Consider the following 16,559-nt stretch of genomic DNA (forward strand, 5'->3'; position numbering starts at 1 on the left):
CAGAGCCCTCTTCTAAGCACTTTATAAATATTACTGCATTTGCTCCTTGCAATTCTGGGAGAAAGATGTGTCAGAAGTTGATTCAAGATGATACTGCTAACAAATGCCTGGACTTAAGGCAGCAAGCCAAGCCTGTCTGACTCAGAGCCTTCTTCCTTTCCACTTCTACACAGGCAAGTACTAGGTCATTTTGTAGATCAACAAACACAGAGATGGATCTATTTCTAAAACACTAGGTATCCTATTACTTCTCAATTCTTCTTTTGGAATTTCCCACCCAACATGAAAGTCAAACGCCTTCAAACACCTTCCTGTGGAAAACACATCTGTCCACCACGTAGTAATTAATACCTTTATTCTGGCACCAAGGCTCTTCCCCACGTTTATTGCCCATACCTCACAATTTAACATTTAGTTATATGCCCTATAAAATTATTCTCCTTAAATGTAAATTTTATGTCCCCCAAAGAGACCATAACCTCCTCGAGGTCAGGAACCATATCTTACATAATTAAGGAATTAGAATAGTAGTTTGCAAGGTTGTTATTAAACTCTTTTCAAAAGAAAACTTATTTGGAATCCCAGCTTCTCTGACTAAAACCTATTGAGCTAGTTAACCTTGATTTTTTAAGGTCCAAAGAAAACTGATGAGTTGGTGATATTCATTCAGTGAGCTGGTAGCAGGATCAGGACTAGAATCTATGTTGCTGGATTCTCATCCAGTGGTTGCTTTGCCGTGGAAAATCCCAGGCCTGTTCCATCTCCCCTCTGCATCTCTGTCTTGGTCACAGTGCAGAAAAGAACTGGACCACACCTGAACCTAGAAGTCCTTCTGGGCAGGTGGAACTTACCCATCAGGTCACCTTCCAGGATCCAGCATCAGAATTCCAAGAGTCCTTTAACTGTCATGTTGGCCAAATTCTCCAGAAATATGCTGAAGCAAAGCCACTGCTTTACGTCTCTTTACTTCAGACCCATCATCTATGTCACTAAGGACAAAAGGCATTAGCACTACCAAGTCATAAACATTTTTAAAAATTTAACTTAGTAGGATGAGAGAGGATTTGGACAAAATCAACTTATGTTACCTTTGTCTAGCATTTTCTGTTATTGTGATTAACATTGTTCTGATATTAAAACACGATGCAGATTCAGAGCATCATATTCTATTCCATAGAAAATCTGGACAATAAAAAGTATAAAGAAAAGATATCATATATACCCATCCACTCAGGTACTCTGTTACCTATTTCTTTGGGGGCTATTCCTTGCCTGAGTTTCTGTGTGTCTGTGTATGTGTGTGTGGGATTATGTGTGTTCATACATAATTTTTATTTACTATTTTAATTGGAAAGCAGTACACATGCTGCTTTGAATTTCATAATACACAGTGAGAATTTTCCATTGACACAGAATATTCTTCTAAAATTATTTTAATATTCATTGTATTTCCATATATGGCAATCTTGTCATTTATTTAATCAAACTTCCATTAGTTTATATTTAGGCTGCTTTCAGTTTCTTTTCTTATAAATAAATGGAATACATGGCTCTAATAAAAATCTTCTCAGGTAATTGTGACTGATTGTTTCCTTAGAATAAGTCGCTATAAATATTTCTAGGCCTTTTGATAAACGGCCAAATTGCTTTCAAGAAAGTTTCTATCAATTAACATTCCTGTCAGCAATGTATGAAGGTGCCTATTTGTTGAACCATCTCCAGAAATGGGTGATTAAAATATATGTAAATATATGGTGTATATATATAGAGATAGATAGATACACACACACAGAATCACATACCTAATTACATCTCTTTTAGTCACTCCTAAGCTTGCAAGTGTTTTCAAGACTCTGACTATTCTCTTAATAGACGCTGCCAGTTGCCTACACAATTGTAGATCCATATAAACACACATGTGTGCACAAAAACACACACCCCCTTCCCCTTTGTTGACAATGGAACACAAATTCATTTAGATATCAGTTAGCTAAGTACTAAAAAGGAAGCTGAGATCTACCCCAAACTTAGGGATAAATCTTGATTCAAGCTATTTCTTTTTTTCCATGTTTTATTAGTAGGTATATTAAACAGTTTTGACCAATGAAACATGAAAACAAATCTGCTGGGGACAGCCTTCTGATAAAGTTCTCTTTGATATTAAAAAAAAAAAAAAAGTATTCTAAAAAGGGAATCCTCTTTCCCTTCTGACTTTGGGACACAATTATGTCAAAATGTGATGCTTGGAGTTACTTAGCCCTTTTGAGACCTTGAAGGGAGCTATATCAAGTTTCAAACTACCATGCTGAAAATAAAAACTCAAAAAAAAATCTGTGTTGCTGATGATGTTATGGAGCAGCTGAATTAACTAACTCTGGAAACACTGTCCCTCTAGACTTTGTTATGAGAGAATATATTTATCATTTAAGCCAGTGGAGTCTATTTTTTTTTCATTCTTTCAGCTACAATTATCTGAACTGATATGCCTACACTGTCCTACTTTATCCTTCACAACTCTGTGAGGATGTATAGAGGATACTGAAGAAGCAGCAGAGAACTCAAGTGGTTTTCCAATTCATAAAGCAAGTAAGTGGCAGAGCCAAAGCTTTCAGCCTGTAAAATTTATACACTAATTTATACACTAGATTTTTAACCATGAAAATTTAGAGCTTTCACTCCGGCCCAAGAATAAGTAATATATTCTCAATTACCCTGAAAAAAATCCTAAAATGCCTCACTATACCTTTAAAAAGTATAGAAATACCTATGCATATGCATTTATCAAAATCTTTGAGATGGAAACAAAGAATATAAGATAGCTTATTAGGTTATTAAAGAGAAATGTCTATTTATTGTGTCCACTCAAATGTGGACACAGCAGGGTTACAAGACCAGCCTCAATAATGTCATAAGTGCTAACGCATCCTTAATCAAACTCCTTTTATGTGAAAGCTTAATTGCGATTCTGCATGCACAATTCCAACAATAGAGTGTACAGAAATAGTAACAAGGCTTCCTGATGAACTTGGATCAAGGGCAACACAGTACTTAATAGGTTTGTGCACAAACACCCTGGGGGCAAGCCCCATCATTCATCCTAGCTGCTCTTCAGCAGTCAATTGTCCTAGATACTTTACAATAGTGCTGGTATAAGAACTCCCTCCCATTTAAACCTTGCAAAGAAGCCAAACACTGCACAAATCCTTCAGATTTATTTTCACCCTGAAACCTCAAGGGAAATGCCTTTCGGGATCCTAAGATATATTTGCTAATTAAAAAAAAAACACTTTAGCATTATTTTAACACTACTATTACTAAATGCAATAAATATTTGGCCTTTGACTTTTCCAGGATTACATATGGAAAACTGAAGTTGCCCTCGAACACCAAAAGTTCCATGAATTTTTACCCTACACAATGAGGAGTCTCTTCATTTTTTCCCTTTTTTCTCCTTTTGTTGACTTTGTTTCTTTCACATGCCATGGCAGGGAAGGAAGCCTAGTCACAAACATATGTGCAAGTAATGTATGTTTCTATAATTTCCTCAACTTAATGAATTTTTCTCATATTCTTCTGGACAAATAGGGTCGTATAAATGCTGTCTCGGTCATTTTGAGAATTCTCTTCTTCCATCAGGTTGTGTCATGACTCTAGGGGACTCCAAATGAGCAAGACACTGGCAGAGAAGAAGTCTACTTCTTTACCCAGAGAACACAGGTCGCCCCAGAGAGGTCATCTATCTTTCGAGCTCTTTAAGCATTACAACAATCATGTCACAGAAGATTCAGAATCTCCTCAAAAGGCCCCACCAACAGAGGCATCCCATAGCCTCTCTCTCTCTTCAGTCCTATTTTTTATTTGTAACTCCAGTATAGTTAACATACAGTGTTATATTAGTTTCAGGTGTACAATATAGTGACTGAACAATTCCATACATCAGCCAGTACTCATCACAACAAGTGCACTCCTTAATCCCCATCACCTATTTTACCCATCCCCCCACCTACCTCACCTCTGGTTCTCTGTATTGGTTCTCTGTAGTTAAAAGTCTGTATCTTGCTTTGTCTCTCTTTTCCTCTTTTGCTCATTTGTTTCTTAAATTCCACATGAGTGAAATCGTACAGTATTTGTCTTTCTCTGACTGTCCTAGTAGTTCACTGAGCATTTTATGCTGTAGCTCCATTCATGTTGTTGCAAATGGCAAGATTTCAGTCTTATTTGTGGCTTACTTATGGTATACATACACCACCTTTTTATCCATTCATCTATCAATGGACTCTTGGGCTGTTTCCATAATATGACTATTGTAAACAAGCCTACAATAAATAGAGGGGTGCAAATTAGTGTTTTTGTATTTTGGGGGTAAATATCCAGTAATGTGATTTGAAGAAGTTCTTTACTGTTTTCCACAGCCATTGCACTAGTCTGCATTCCCACCAAAAGTGCAAGTGGGTTCCTTTTTCTCTATGTCTTCGTTAATACTTGCGTTCTTTTTTTTTTTTTATTAGTAGCCATTCTGACAGGTGTGAGGTGCTATCTCATTGTGGTTTTGATCTGCATTTCCCTTATGATGAGTGATGTTGAGCATCTTTTCATATATCTGTTTGCCAGATGGATGTCTTCTTTGAAGAAATGTCTATTCATGACTTCTTCCCATTTTTTAATTGAATTATTTGCTTTTTAGGGGTTGAACTGTATCATTTATTTATATATTTTGTATAATGATCCTTTAACAGGTCATTTGCAAATATCTTCCCCCATTCTGCAGGTTGCCTTTTAGTTTTGCTGATTGTTTCCTTTGCTGTGCAGAAGCTTTTTATTTTGATGTAGTCCCAAAAGTTTACTTTTGCTTTTGTTTCCCTGGCCTCAAGAGATATACCTAGAAAATACTGCTATGGCCAATGTCACAGAGACTACTGCCTGTGTTTTCTTCAAGGATTTTTATGGTTTCAGGTCTCACATTTAGGTATTTAATCCAATTTGAATTTGAAAGTGGTTCAGTTTCATTCTTTTCATGTTGCTGTCCATTCTTCCCAACAACATTTGTTGATGAGACTGTCTTTTCCCTTTGCATATTCTTTCCTCCTTTGTTAAAGATTTATTGACCATATAGTTGTGAGTTTATTTCTGGGTTTTCTCTTCTGTCCCACTGATCTATGTATCTTTTTGTGTGTGTGTATGCCACCACCATGCTGTTTTGATTACTACAGCTTTGTAATATAACCTGAAGTCTGCAAAAAGTCCAGCTTTGCTTTTCTGTTTCAAAATTCCTTTGGCAATTCAGGTTCTATATACATTTTAATACTTTTTTGTTCTAGTTCTGTGAAAAATGCTGGTGGCATTTTGACAGGGATTGCATTCAATGTTAGACTGCTTTGGGTAGTATAGACATTTTAACAATATTTCTTCTAATCCATGAGCATGGAAAGTCGTTTCACTTCCTTGCATTGTCTTCAATTTCTTTCATCAATGTTTTATAGTTTTCAGAGTATAGTTTCACCTCTTGGTTAGGTTTATTCCTAGGTATCTTATTACTTTTGGTGCAGTTGTAAATGGGATTGTTGTCTTAATTTCTCTTTCTACTTCATTATTATTGTATAGAAATGCAACAAATTTCTACATATTTTGTATCCTGCAACTTTACTGAATTCATTTATCAGTTCTAGCAGTTTTTTGGCAGTCTTTCATGGTTTTGTGTGTGTGTGTGTGTGTGTGTGTGTGTGTGTGTGTTTACAGAGAGAGAGTGCAAGGGAGAGGCAGAGAGAGAGGGAGAGAGAGAGAATTCCAAGCAGGCTCCATGGTGTTAGTGTGGAGCCTGACGTGGGGCTTAATCCCAAGAACCGTGAGATCATTACCTGAGCCAAAATCCATAGTCGGACACTTAACCGACTGAACTACCCAGGTGCCGCTCGTGGGGTTGTTTTTTTTTTTTTTTTTTTTTCCTATATAATATCATGTCATCTGCAAATAGAGAAACTTTTACTTCTTCCTTCCTGATCTGGATGCCTTTTATTTCTTTTTGTTGTCTGGTTGCCATGCGTTGGACTTCCAGTACTATGTTGAGTAAAAGTGGTGAGAGTGGACATCCTTTTTTTGCTGCTCACCTCAAGGGGAACACTCAGTTTATCCCCACCGAATATGAAATTTGCTATGGGTTTTTCATACATGACCTTTATTATATTGAGGTATGTTTCCTCTAAACCTACTTTGTTGAGGGTTTTCATCACGAATGGATGTTGTAATTTGTCAAATGCTTTTTCTGCATCTGTTGAAACGATCATATGCTTTTCATTCTTTCTCTTCTTGACGTGATATATCACATTGATTTGTGAATATTGAACTCCCCTTGCATCCCAGGAATAAATCCCACTGGATCATGGTGAATGATTTTTTTTTAATGTACTGTTGGATTCTGTTTGCTAAGATGTTGTCTTACATATCCCAGAATGCAGCCCTGGAGGCAGGGCCCTTCCTCCAGAAACTGTCCAAGTCTCTTCCTTCATTACCTCCTGACCCTATACTACCCACTCTGGTTTTTCCAGTCTATAGTAGAAAGGACAATTCTCCTCCCTTTGGATTCTTCTCTGACATTCTCTGATTTACAAAAAGCAGACTGCATAACAGAATTACCTGGACCTTTAAACAAACTGAAGCCAGGTCTCAATCCTACACCAAATGAAAATCCAAAGTTCTAGGAGTAGATCCCAATACTGACTTTTTCCTCCATGTATGTATGTATGTGTATACATATATATATATACGTATATACTTATACGTATGTATATATATATATACACACACATATATACGTATGTATATGTATATATATGTATATATGCTGAGAACCTCAGCACTAAAACATTAGGATTTTGGAATCCTGCTTTTGTACTGTCACATCGCTCCTCTAGATGGGGAGGTAGGTAACACCGTCAACCACTTATTTAAAGTAAGGGAAGAAAAAAAGGACATACTGGCCAAACAAATCAAAACAAAGGGAAAATGTCTCATATTGATTATCAGAGCTTTTGGCTGGGTTATGGAATATCCAAAAGTACAGGTCTTATTTTGACTCTCCTTATTCAATATATCAATAAATGTTCTTGGTCATCTTTAATAAAAAGTAGATTTGCATCCTAAAGCATCTGATACAGCATTTTCCACTAAAGTGAAGGCAGTCTACAGATCCATAGCTGGAATGTCATTCTTAAACCTGGATCACCTCTTCTGAGACTGAGAACCAAGCAATTAGTTATCTGTCCCTTTAATGCTGCCAAATAGTCAAAAGTCATTAAGAACAAGCATGTCCAAAACAAGCACATGCTGTGTGTTTTATAGGTAAGGATAATCAGTATGAAATTTACTACCATGCTCTTTCAAGTTGCAGAATGTTGTGTTTTGGCCCTATTTCATATGGCTCTGCTCAATAAATAAAAAATCAGGTACCTCATAGTTAAAGTGTTCTGTGTATCATCGTTAGGAAAAAAGCATTTTCCAGAAAACGTTTAAAATTTCTAACAGTTAATTTTTTCTCCTAAGTGTTTTAAACTGTTGCCTCACCTCTTTTCATTACAAGGTACTTAACTTAAACCATTAAGTTAATAGACTATTATTTATCTCTAACTTCAACTAAGCTTACTTGAAGTATTTCAAACATACACTTCCTTGCCGATATCAAGAAAATAAAAATCCTTTTAGTGAGGTAATAGAAATCACATGGGATATATGTTATCTCACTTGTTCCCTTTATTTCTTACCTTCATGGGAAGTTTTTGGCATAAAAATGAATGCTTCCCCATTACTGTCAAGTACCTGTCTTATTGCTGCGGCTTTTGTCATAAATCACAAGTATCCTCCTTTAAAGCTGCCTGAGTATCCAATGATAACGTCTTATCAAACAACCTCAACATAGGGAGTTTAACTGGGGATAAATGAAGGTCAGAGACCAATAAATCAAGCAGGCTGACCACTCCAAAAATCAAAAGGTACAGAGAAGATAAAAAGCACCCCACCAAGTCAATTTCAGGGAATCCTCCCGTTTCAAAATTCACAAAAGAGCAAGGGCAACTCGGGGTTCCCTTACAGGAGAGAAAGTGATTTAGACTCACACAGATTCTAAGGCAAAAAACTAGTCCAGTGTCAAGAGTCCAATGCTTCAGACTTCACCCTTTCAAAGGGCAATGGAAACTTTCCTAGAAAAAAGTACAGAGCCTCGTCTATAATATATGGTCATGTCAGGGAATCCCCAGCCTCTAAGGGTAAAAATGAAATTACAGTACATTTTAAGTTACAGGCAAGCATTCTCAGTGTTGAACCCTCCTAACTTTATTATCCCATGACATAGAATTTCTTTTTCAATTTTAACAAGATAAAGAAGGACGAAAGAGTTAAAGCTTCTTTTCTGTTTGACATACTGTCTTTCCCCTCCGGCATCAGGTTTGGCATCTATTTATTGTCTCAGGTGCAACCTTTCTGAAAGGGCTGTGGTTATCGGCATAAACCCTGGAACAGTTATTTCAGGATTTCTCCTTTGAAACTTGTAAGAGACAAACAGCTAACATGGGATTAAACACCCAATACTCAAGTAAATTCTACTAAAACTTTCAAGAGGGATTGATTTGGCAAACACTGGAATATTTTTGAGAGTGAATGTACATTTGAGTTTTTTCATGTGAAGATGTTGCCTCATTAACCATGAACTCTCTGGGCACAGAGGTCATTTATCACTATTCTCAACCACCACATTTCCTAACACTCATGACTGACACTAATTATGCATCAGATTCATGAATGGATGAAGCAATCGGTTATTGAATAATCAATCTATTACCAAAGTTACTAGATCATCTTTAACTCTAGGCTAATTTTTGGTTGAATACAACTTTTCAGTATTCCTACTGACTTCTAGGAAGCTAAATGGCATCCTAAAAGAAAGAAAAAAGTGACCTAGACATACTTAGAAGACCAACTCAACAGTGACAGAGAAACTGATCCAGGACAGAGGCTAGGATGATCTTTGGAATTCAGGAATGCCAATAATGAGAAACGCTCCATCAGGAACGTGGGGCAAACAAAGGATGTCTTCAGGCCTGTCAATTTCTCCCAGAAATTTATCTTTGGAAAATGAAACATCTGAAAAGACATCTTACAGTGGCCGATAGGTAGTACATACCTTACTTACTACCACATGCAAATGATCACTTAGAGGAAGAAGTCTTCTTTGCCAATAAAGAAATGAGAGAGATTGGCGGTGGGGACCTGATCTACCTTGGAGAGTGAAGAGCACCTTTGCCCTAACAGGCTCACTTTCAGGATGCCAAGGTAAACATCAGGGTTCCAGCTTAATATGAAAGCACCTAATGGAGGCCTTGGAATCTGGTCTAGAGGAGAAATGGCAGGGAGAATGCTTGTCTCTTAGCTCTCCTCACTAGATCCACATTCCACACTGTAAAATCCTAAGCTAATCCACTCAGTGCATGCTAACAAGCCCCAGGAAACTCCAATAGCTCCTCTTGGTTTGCAAAAAATATTCCAGACACTCTGTTCTAGAAATCAAGCACCTTTTCCTTATTGCATTTTGCTTGTCCTCCCATCAGAGCACTTAGTACAGAAGTGCTTAATATCTTTATCCTTTTGAGACTACTTTCCCCAGCACATTGTGAACTGCTGTTTAAAAAAAAAAAAAAAAAGGTTATTTTAATGAACAGCTTCTCGTGTCAAAGGAAACAAAGTTTGTTGAGAATCTATTAAGTGTAAGTCACTATGGTATTCATTAGCACTGTTCACCAAATATTTTGGTTTTCTAACCCTTCCAAGCACAAAGTAGGAATTGTATTTCCTCATCGCCTTGTAGTTAGTTAGGTACTGGTGATTAGTTCTAGTCAACTAGCAGAGGATAGAAAGGGTATGTTGTTACTCCCTGACAAGAACATATAACAACTGTTACAAGACCCTCCAGGCTCTCTTTTCCCCATCTTGGCAATATTCCCAATACTGACTATTCCATCAGTCAGTATTATGATTACTACAATCAGTAGTAATTATGATGAGCAGAGCACGCTGTTGACCAGTGAAAAGCAAACAAAACGTTGTTATTTTAAATCAGTAATATTTGGGGTTTTCACAGCAAGCAGAGCACGCTGTTGACCAGTGAAAAGCAAACAAAACGTTGTTATTTTAAATCAGTAATATTTGGGGTTTTCACTGCAGAACATCCTATCCTGATGGCACTTATGACAGTGCCACGATAAATGTTTTCACATATAAAATTTGGTGTCCTCAATAATCTAACAGTTAACGATACAGCAGATATGAGCCATTTTTATATAAATGAAATTTAGAGAGGTACATAGCGCAAGCCTAAGTAGTTTTGCACATTCCTTCATTCAATAAGCATTTGCTGAGCACTGCTCTCTGCCCAGCTATGTTCTCTACCTCACCCCACAGCCCCCACCCCTCCTGCCCCCTGCCCTTGGCTGTTTTAAATAGCCAAGATAGGTAGTGAGCAAACGGGAAAAGATTGCGGCTCCCGGATGTTACGTTCTAATAAGAGACAATTTTTGAAAATCACATATAAAAAATGAAAATTCTGCATGGTGATAAGTGATAAAGAATTACAACCAGGAGATAGGATAATGGGTGGCTAATTATACAAATCAGAGAAAGTCTCTCTGGGCCTATCATTTTTAGGTTGACACCTGCATGACAAAGGAAGAGCCAGTTATGGGGATATCAAGAGGAAAAAACTTCTGAGACAGAGCTCACGCAAAGGTCCTATGGGAAAACAAGCATGTTGAATGGGGGGAAAAAAAATAAAAAACCTCCAAAAGTCAGTGTGGCCACCACATAATGGACAAGGATGGAATTGGTACAAGACAAAGTAATAGGGACAGGAAGGAGAATAACCACATAGGGTTTCATATAAAAGTAAGTATGGATTTGATTTTCTGTGTAATAGGACACTACATGAGAAGTTTAAGCATATTTGAAAATTCTTATTTTTAAAACTTTGCTCTGGCTACTGAATGAAGAGTGAGTTATAGTGGAGCAAGAATGGAACACAAAGTCCAGTGTGGTGTCAGGGGTCTAGTAGTTTGGTAATAAAGCATATGGGCAGAAGTGCACACATTTAGGACAGGATGTAGAGGGTAGAGTAAGACTGGTGTTTGGACTGAAGGTGGAGGGGCAAGAGAAGGAAAGGAGTCCAGTATAACTCCTAGCTTTCTGGCTTGAAAAACTGGGTAGATGAGGCTTTCATTTGCTGAGATGGGGAAAATTGAAAGAGGAAGTTTACCAACATGGAAAGAAATCCAGAGGTCATTCTTAAACATGTTAATATGAAATGCCTCTTAAACATCTACATGTGGGTGTCAGTTTGATAGGATTCAGAAGCTCAGAAAAAAATACTGTACTCGATAGAAACTGAGAAAGTATCGACGGAGTGCTGTGAAAGTCCTACATGATATGAAGGCATCTAAAAAGTATATGTAGGTGAACAAAGAAACAGGATCCAGGGCAGAGCTCTGCAGCACTCTAACCTTTAAAAATGTGAAAAGAGAAAGAAAAACAGCTAGGGAGCCTGGGCAGGACCGGCAGTGACGAAGAAAGACAATCAGGAAATAGGGAAAGGCAAGAAAATAATGTGTTTAAAAGAGAAAGGTGTGGTCAACGCTCAATGCTGTTGAGAGGTCCCAGAAGATAAGAACACTGGACTTAACAAAATGGAGTTCAAGGCTGACCTTGATAAACACAACCTCTGTGGAATAGTGAGCATGAAAGCCTTCTGTGGAGGAGGTTAAGGAAGGTATGCCAGGTGAGCAAATGTAAACGAGGACAGTAATCACAATTAAGAAGTTAAGAAGTTTTGCCATGAATAAAAGCAAAAAGATGGGGCAGCAGGCAGGATGGAAACTGGGATCAAAGAAAGTTTCTTAAAGAAAAAGACCTTACTCCCAATTCCAACCTATGGAAATTCCAAATCCCTCATCAAGACTTCAGAAACTCCTAGAAGGAAACTGTTGTGATAGTGATGTAGAAGTTTACGTTGGGCGCGTGGATAAGGGACAGGAGTAATTACTTCAGAGTGAGTACCTCTGTCTCTGAGGTCTCAACATCCTATACACACATTTCTGCTGTGTATATACCATGTTAACTTTCAGTCCACCAGGGTAGAAGGGGAAGGGCTCATCCAGCATGCAGGATAGGTACACTTTGCTGAAGATTTGAAAGGCATAAGGAAAACTTGCATTGCCTACTGAATAGCAAAACAATGAAAAAACCTCACATTATATATTCCCACCCTTAAAAGTCCTTTCAGTTCTCCTTCCACAGGGAGGTTTTCAATGGTCCTCTGTCCTTCACAGCACCTGGTCTTCTGTTCTCCGACTAGTGACTGTTCTCTGACTCCCTCTTGTTTTTCTTTCTTTCGCTCTAACTTACCCATTCCCTCTGATACAAAACATACACACACAAAACAAAAACTTCGTGCACGTATGATGTGTGTTTGTACAGGTTTTTTTTCTGCAGAGCTACACAGTATCTTGTTTTGTTTTGTAGGGGGGATGCTTGGGTACCCACTGATACCCACATCCTTATCTTTTGCTTTGTAAAAGCAGTTGTGGAACCAGTTCTATAAACAATACATTTTCCATCTCGTTCCATATATAAACCACCAGGCAGGGCACCTATCCCTAAGAGGCTTTCAAGAACCACCAAGCTCTGGTCTTCCTCCCTTAATGAAAAAGTAAAAACAGGCAATATTCTGATATGATTTCAACAAGCTCTTTCTACACAGAAGGACCTTCACCAAGGTTTATCAAGTTGCATGATATGTGATGCTGTGTTGGGAGAATACTCACTGGTTCCTTCTAACCATAGGGTTACAGTAAATCAGGATGACCTGGATTTACTAAGAACAGAGAAACCATCATAGAGAACATCAGATTTTCATACTGTGTTGGTTTACAGGTCGCAAAGAGTTTTGTGCCCCTGTTAAAATGTTTAGATCTCAGCATGCTATGTTTACACAATCTCTTTTTTCTCCAGGAACTTTAGTTATACTACATAAAAGATAGATAAATGAGACTGGCCACCTGTGGCCATCAGAAACCTGCATCAATCTGGAATCACCAGCTCCTTAGCCAAAAAATAGTAACCTATACATATACAGAAATAAATGGAAAAGGTTGCATGGACATATAAACATGCTTCCCTAACTTTTGCAACTTTCTGCACTTCTGAAAAGGTCACTTGCAATAAAATACACTGACAGTGGCTGTCCATTCTGAGTGAAAAATTCAGTGTAAAAAAATTTTTTTAAGTTTATTTATTGTTGGGGTACCTGGGTGGCTCAGTCGGTTAAGCGTCCGACTTCAGCTCGGGTCATGATCTCACAGTCCATGAGTTCGAGCCTCATGTCGGATTCTGTGCTGACATCTCAGACCCTGGAGCCTGCTTCAGATTCTGTGTCTCCCTCTCTTTCTGCCCCTCCCCTGCTCATGCTCTCTGTCTCAAAAATAAATCAAAACATTAAAAAAATTAAAAAGCTTATTTATTTTTGACAGAGAGAGAGAGCACAATGGGGGGAGGGACAGAGAGGCAGAGGGGATAGAATCTCAAGCAGGCTCCAGGCTCTGGGCTGTCAGCACAGAGCCCGACGCAGGGCTTGAACTCACAGACTGCGAGACCATGACCTGAATCGGAAGATGGAAGCTTAACCGACTGAGCCACCCAGGCACCCCATGAGTGAAAAATTCAGTCTATATGCAAACGTTATTGGGACAAATGAAGATGCAGGAGTCAAGGAAAGGTACAAAATGACTGACATTTTATGTTTAAGGGGCAGTTTTCTTACAGGTTACAAACTGGTTAAAGATATTTGACCAAAAGAAGAACTTTCTACAATCCCTAACCAATTTACAGTTCATATCTCAATATACATAACTGGAAGTATATTGGACCCCCCCTCCCCCCGCCACCAAATGCCTCACAAAGCCAGCATTACTCAATGAAGGCACTGACCACACAACCCTGCAGTTCCAGTTTAGTGCTGACAGCCCCACCGTATAGGGGAGACACCATCGGTATTTGTCAATCAAGAGTCTTGAGCAGCTCCCCTATTTGTCCAATCTCTACTCACCAAATACTCCTTCTCCCCCTCTAAATCGAATCTTTGTCTTTTCCAGTGGGAACAAAGTACATTTTCTTATATACGAAAACATTTTATCATGATGGAAGGAAAATAGATTGATCCTTTTCTATTCTTAAAACTGATGTCTCTACATCCCTCAACGTTACTATAGGCAACGGGGGACTTCAAATTCAAATCAAAGACCCGAGCACGCATGCGCGCACGCACACGCACGCACGCACGCACACACACACACACACACAGATACTAGGAGTAGAAATAAATTGCGCAGATAAAATTTCTTTCATCACTTTTTTCTCTAAAGGTGAGGGTAAAATAATGCAAGAGAAAAACCAATTAGGTGACAACACTTGGATCTAAATTTAACAAAACACAGATGGGGCAGAGAAGGGCTGAATCAGAAAAACAGTGTTGGTTCTTCAGTCTCACCTGTACAGGAAAAGTCATCCACGCGAATGTATCCCGGGACACAGTCACAGCGATATAACCCAGGCAAGTTGACACACACAGTATTGGCATGACAGTAATGCATCTTAGCTGCACACTCATCAATATCTGAAGGAGGAAAAAGAAAAAAAGAAGCAATATCACAGTGAGGTGAATGACGGAACTATCATGTAACCATGTTGCAATGAAATTTAAAAAGGCAAATGCCCAACAAAGCTAAGAGAAAATGCAAGATGCATTAAACACAAAATCTTAAATGCAAATTCAGCTGCATTCAAGTGCATCAGATCCCATCTTGAGCTGAAAGTATTTCCAGAAAGATGCACAGTGAGACGCAACAGCTAAGAAACCTAGAGGTATGAAGACTGAATCTACTATTACTAATCCCTCACCACGGAGGATGCTGGATTTAAACATCCAAAATCAAGGAGTTCTATGTCCAATGAGTTGATGCCAATTAATATTTATTAGATGTCCACTGTACATGGTGTAGCTTTTATCAGGGAGATCAAGGGAATCCAGGCTTCTCTGCTCATGTGTCTTACTAAGACATGCTTTAATCCATCTGTTAAAAAATGATGGTGCAGCCAGTTTCTCCCATGGTGTATTTTGAATACAGACAGCAGCTGTAGTCTAATGCAAACTGATGCCTTTCATCCCTTGACCTGGAGATTCATCCCATGAGACAGAATAATGGGCTGATTCAGCAAAAACATCTTTTTCTTTCTGGAACAGAGATCAGAGCATCCCCTACTTTCTCATAAGCATTCATGGGAAGAATGAGAATCACCTACAACCTTAGTACAGAGTTTAATTGAGTCTTTTCTGGAAGTTGTTTTCAGAAATGGCTTTACGTTCATTTTACTCAGACTGCTTATGTGTGAAGGAGAGGAACAGGGAGCAGCACAGTGTAAGAACCTAAGACAGACAATGTGAGTTCTGGTTCTTCCACTGACTAGCCTGTGACTTCCATTTAACCAGTATGAGTTCCAGAATTCTCATGAATTGGTCATGCAGGCCAGTTCTGAACCTACATCTTTAAACTCCTTATCTAATTTAATCCACAAACAATTCCACAATCACAGTACAGCACTACCCACAATTTGCAGTGTAGACAACTGAGGCTTAGAGAGGTTAAATATGTGGCAAAAATATATACCATCCTGTTAGAACATGCTACACTCAGGAGTGGAACTCAGAAGTCAATCTTTTATGATGATTTACTTAATGAAAGCACCTTGAAGATGATAGTCAACCACAGTGTTACTATTAAGGTAATCACTGAAGTCCTAATACGCTTCACGTGTAGAAACAGAAGACAAAAACACCTATAATCTCACTTATCTATATTAAAAGTAAAAGTAGATTGACTTACTTCCTGATAAAACACACTGAAGTAACACCAGATTCTTTTAAGCACTAAACATCTCTCAGCCTATAAACAAAAGTTATTGTGCAGTAATCGAGGTCCTAGAAGGACACTTGCAGTTAGCAAGACTTCCATAACTATAAAGAACAAAACACCAGAAATTAGAGAAATGATTCAGGCAATAAACCAAGTGTTATACTTGCACAAGATCATGTGCTTTCAAAGGTGATCCAAGACAATGCACAATTAAAATAAATGGACAAAAGGAATATTAAAACTATATAATAAGATTACATCAAGCTAAGGTGTGGAGGGAACTCTCCCACAAACTTAAGACAGAATAGTAACTGCACATGAGCATGAGATATTGTTTGGATCTCTCTGGCACCCAGGACATTAGAATTCTTTTAACAAGTCGGCTCCTGGCATCATTTAAGCATTTTTGCTTCACACACCGGCGGATACCATAAAAGTCAAGAGGAGTATTTCAGGAAAGGACTAACGATTATTTTTGTAACCTGCTGAATAAGATAAAGACATAACTAACCACTGGATTTGGCAAGAAGTAGTTCACTGCTGACCTTGACCTAATAAGAG

The 16,559-nt window shown here is 38.3% G+C and overlaps 1 protein-coding gene across 2 annotated transcripts in view; it reads right to left on the reverse strand.

Moving 5' to 3' along the window:
- NELL1 (neural EGFL like 1) overlaps nt 1-16,559 on the reverse strand; it is an 875,786-nt gene that overhangs the window by 452,702 nt on the left and 406,525 nt on the right. For both annotated transcript variants that reach the window (XM_060606214.3, XM_060606213.3), the window contains exon 13: nt 14,576-14,701. In XM_060606214.3, the coding sequence (XP_060462197.2) occupies nt 14,576-14,701 (126 nt within the window). The remainder of the gene's footprint in view (nt 1-14,575; nt 14,702-16,559) is intronic.

The sequence above is a fragment of the Panthera onca genome, chromosome D1 (genome assembly GCF_046562875.1).
Source record: "Panthera onca isolate mPanOnc1 chromosome D1, mPanOnc1 haplotype 2, whole genome shotgun sequence".
NCBI lineage: Eukaryota > Metazoa > Chordata > Mammalia > Carnivora > Felidae > Panthera > Panthera onca.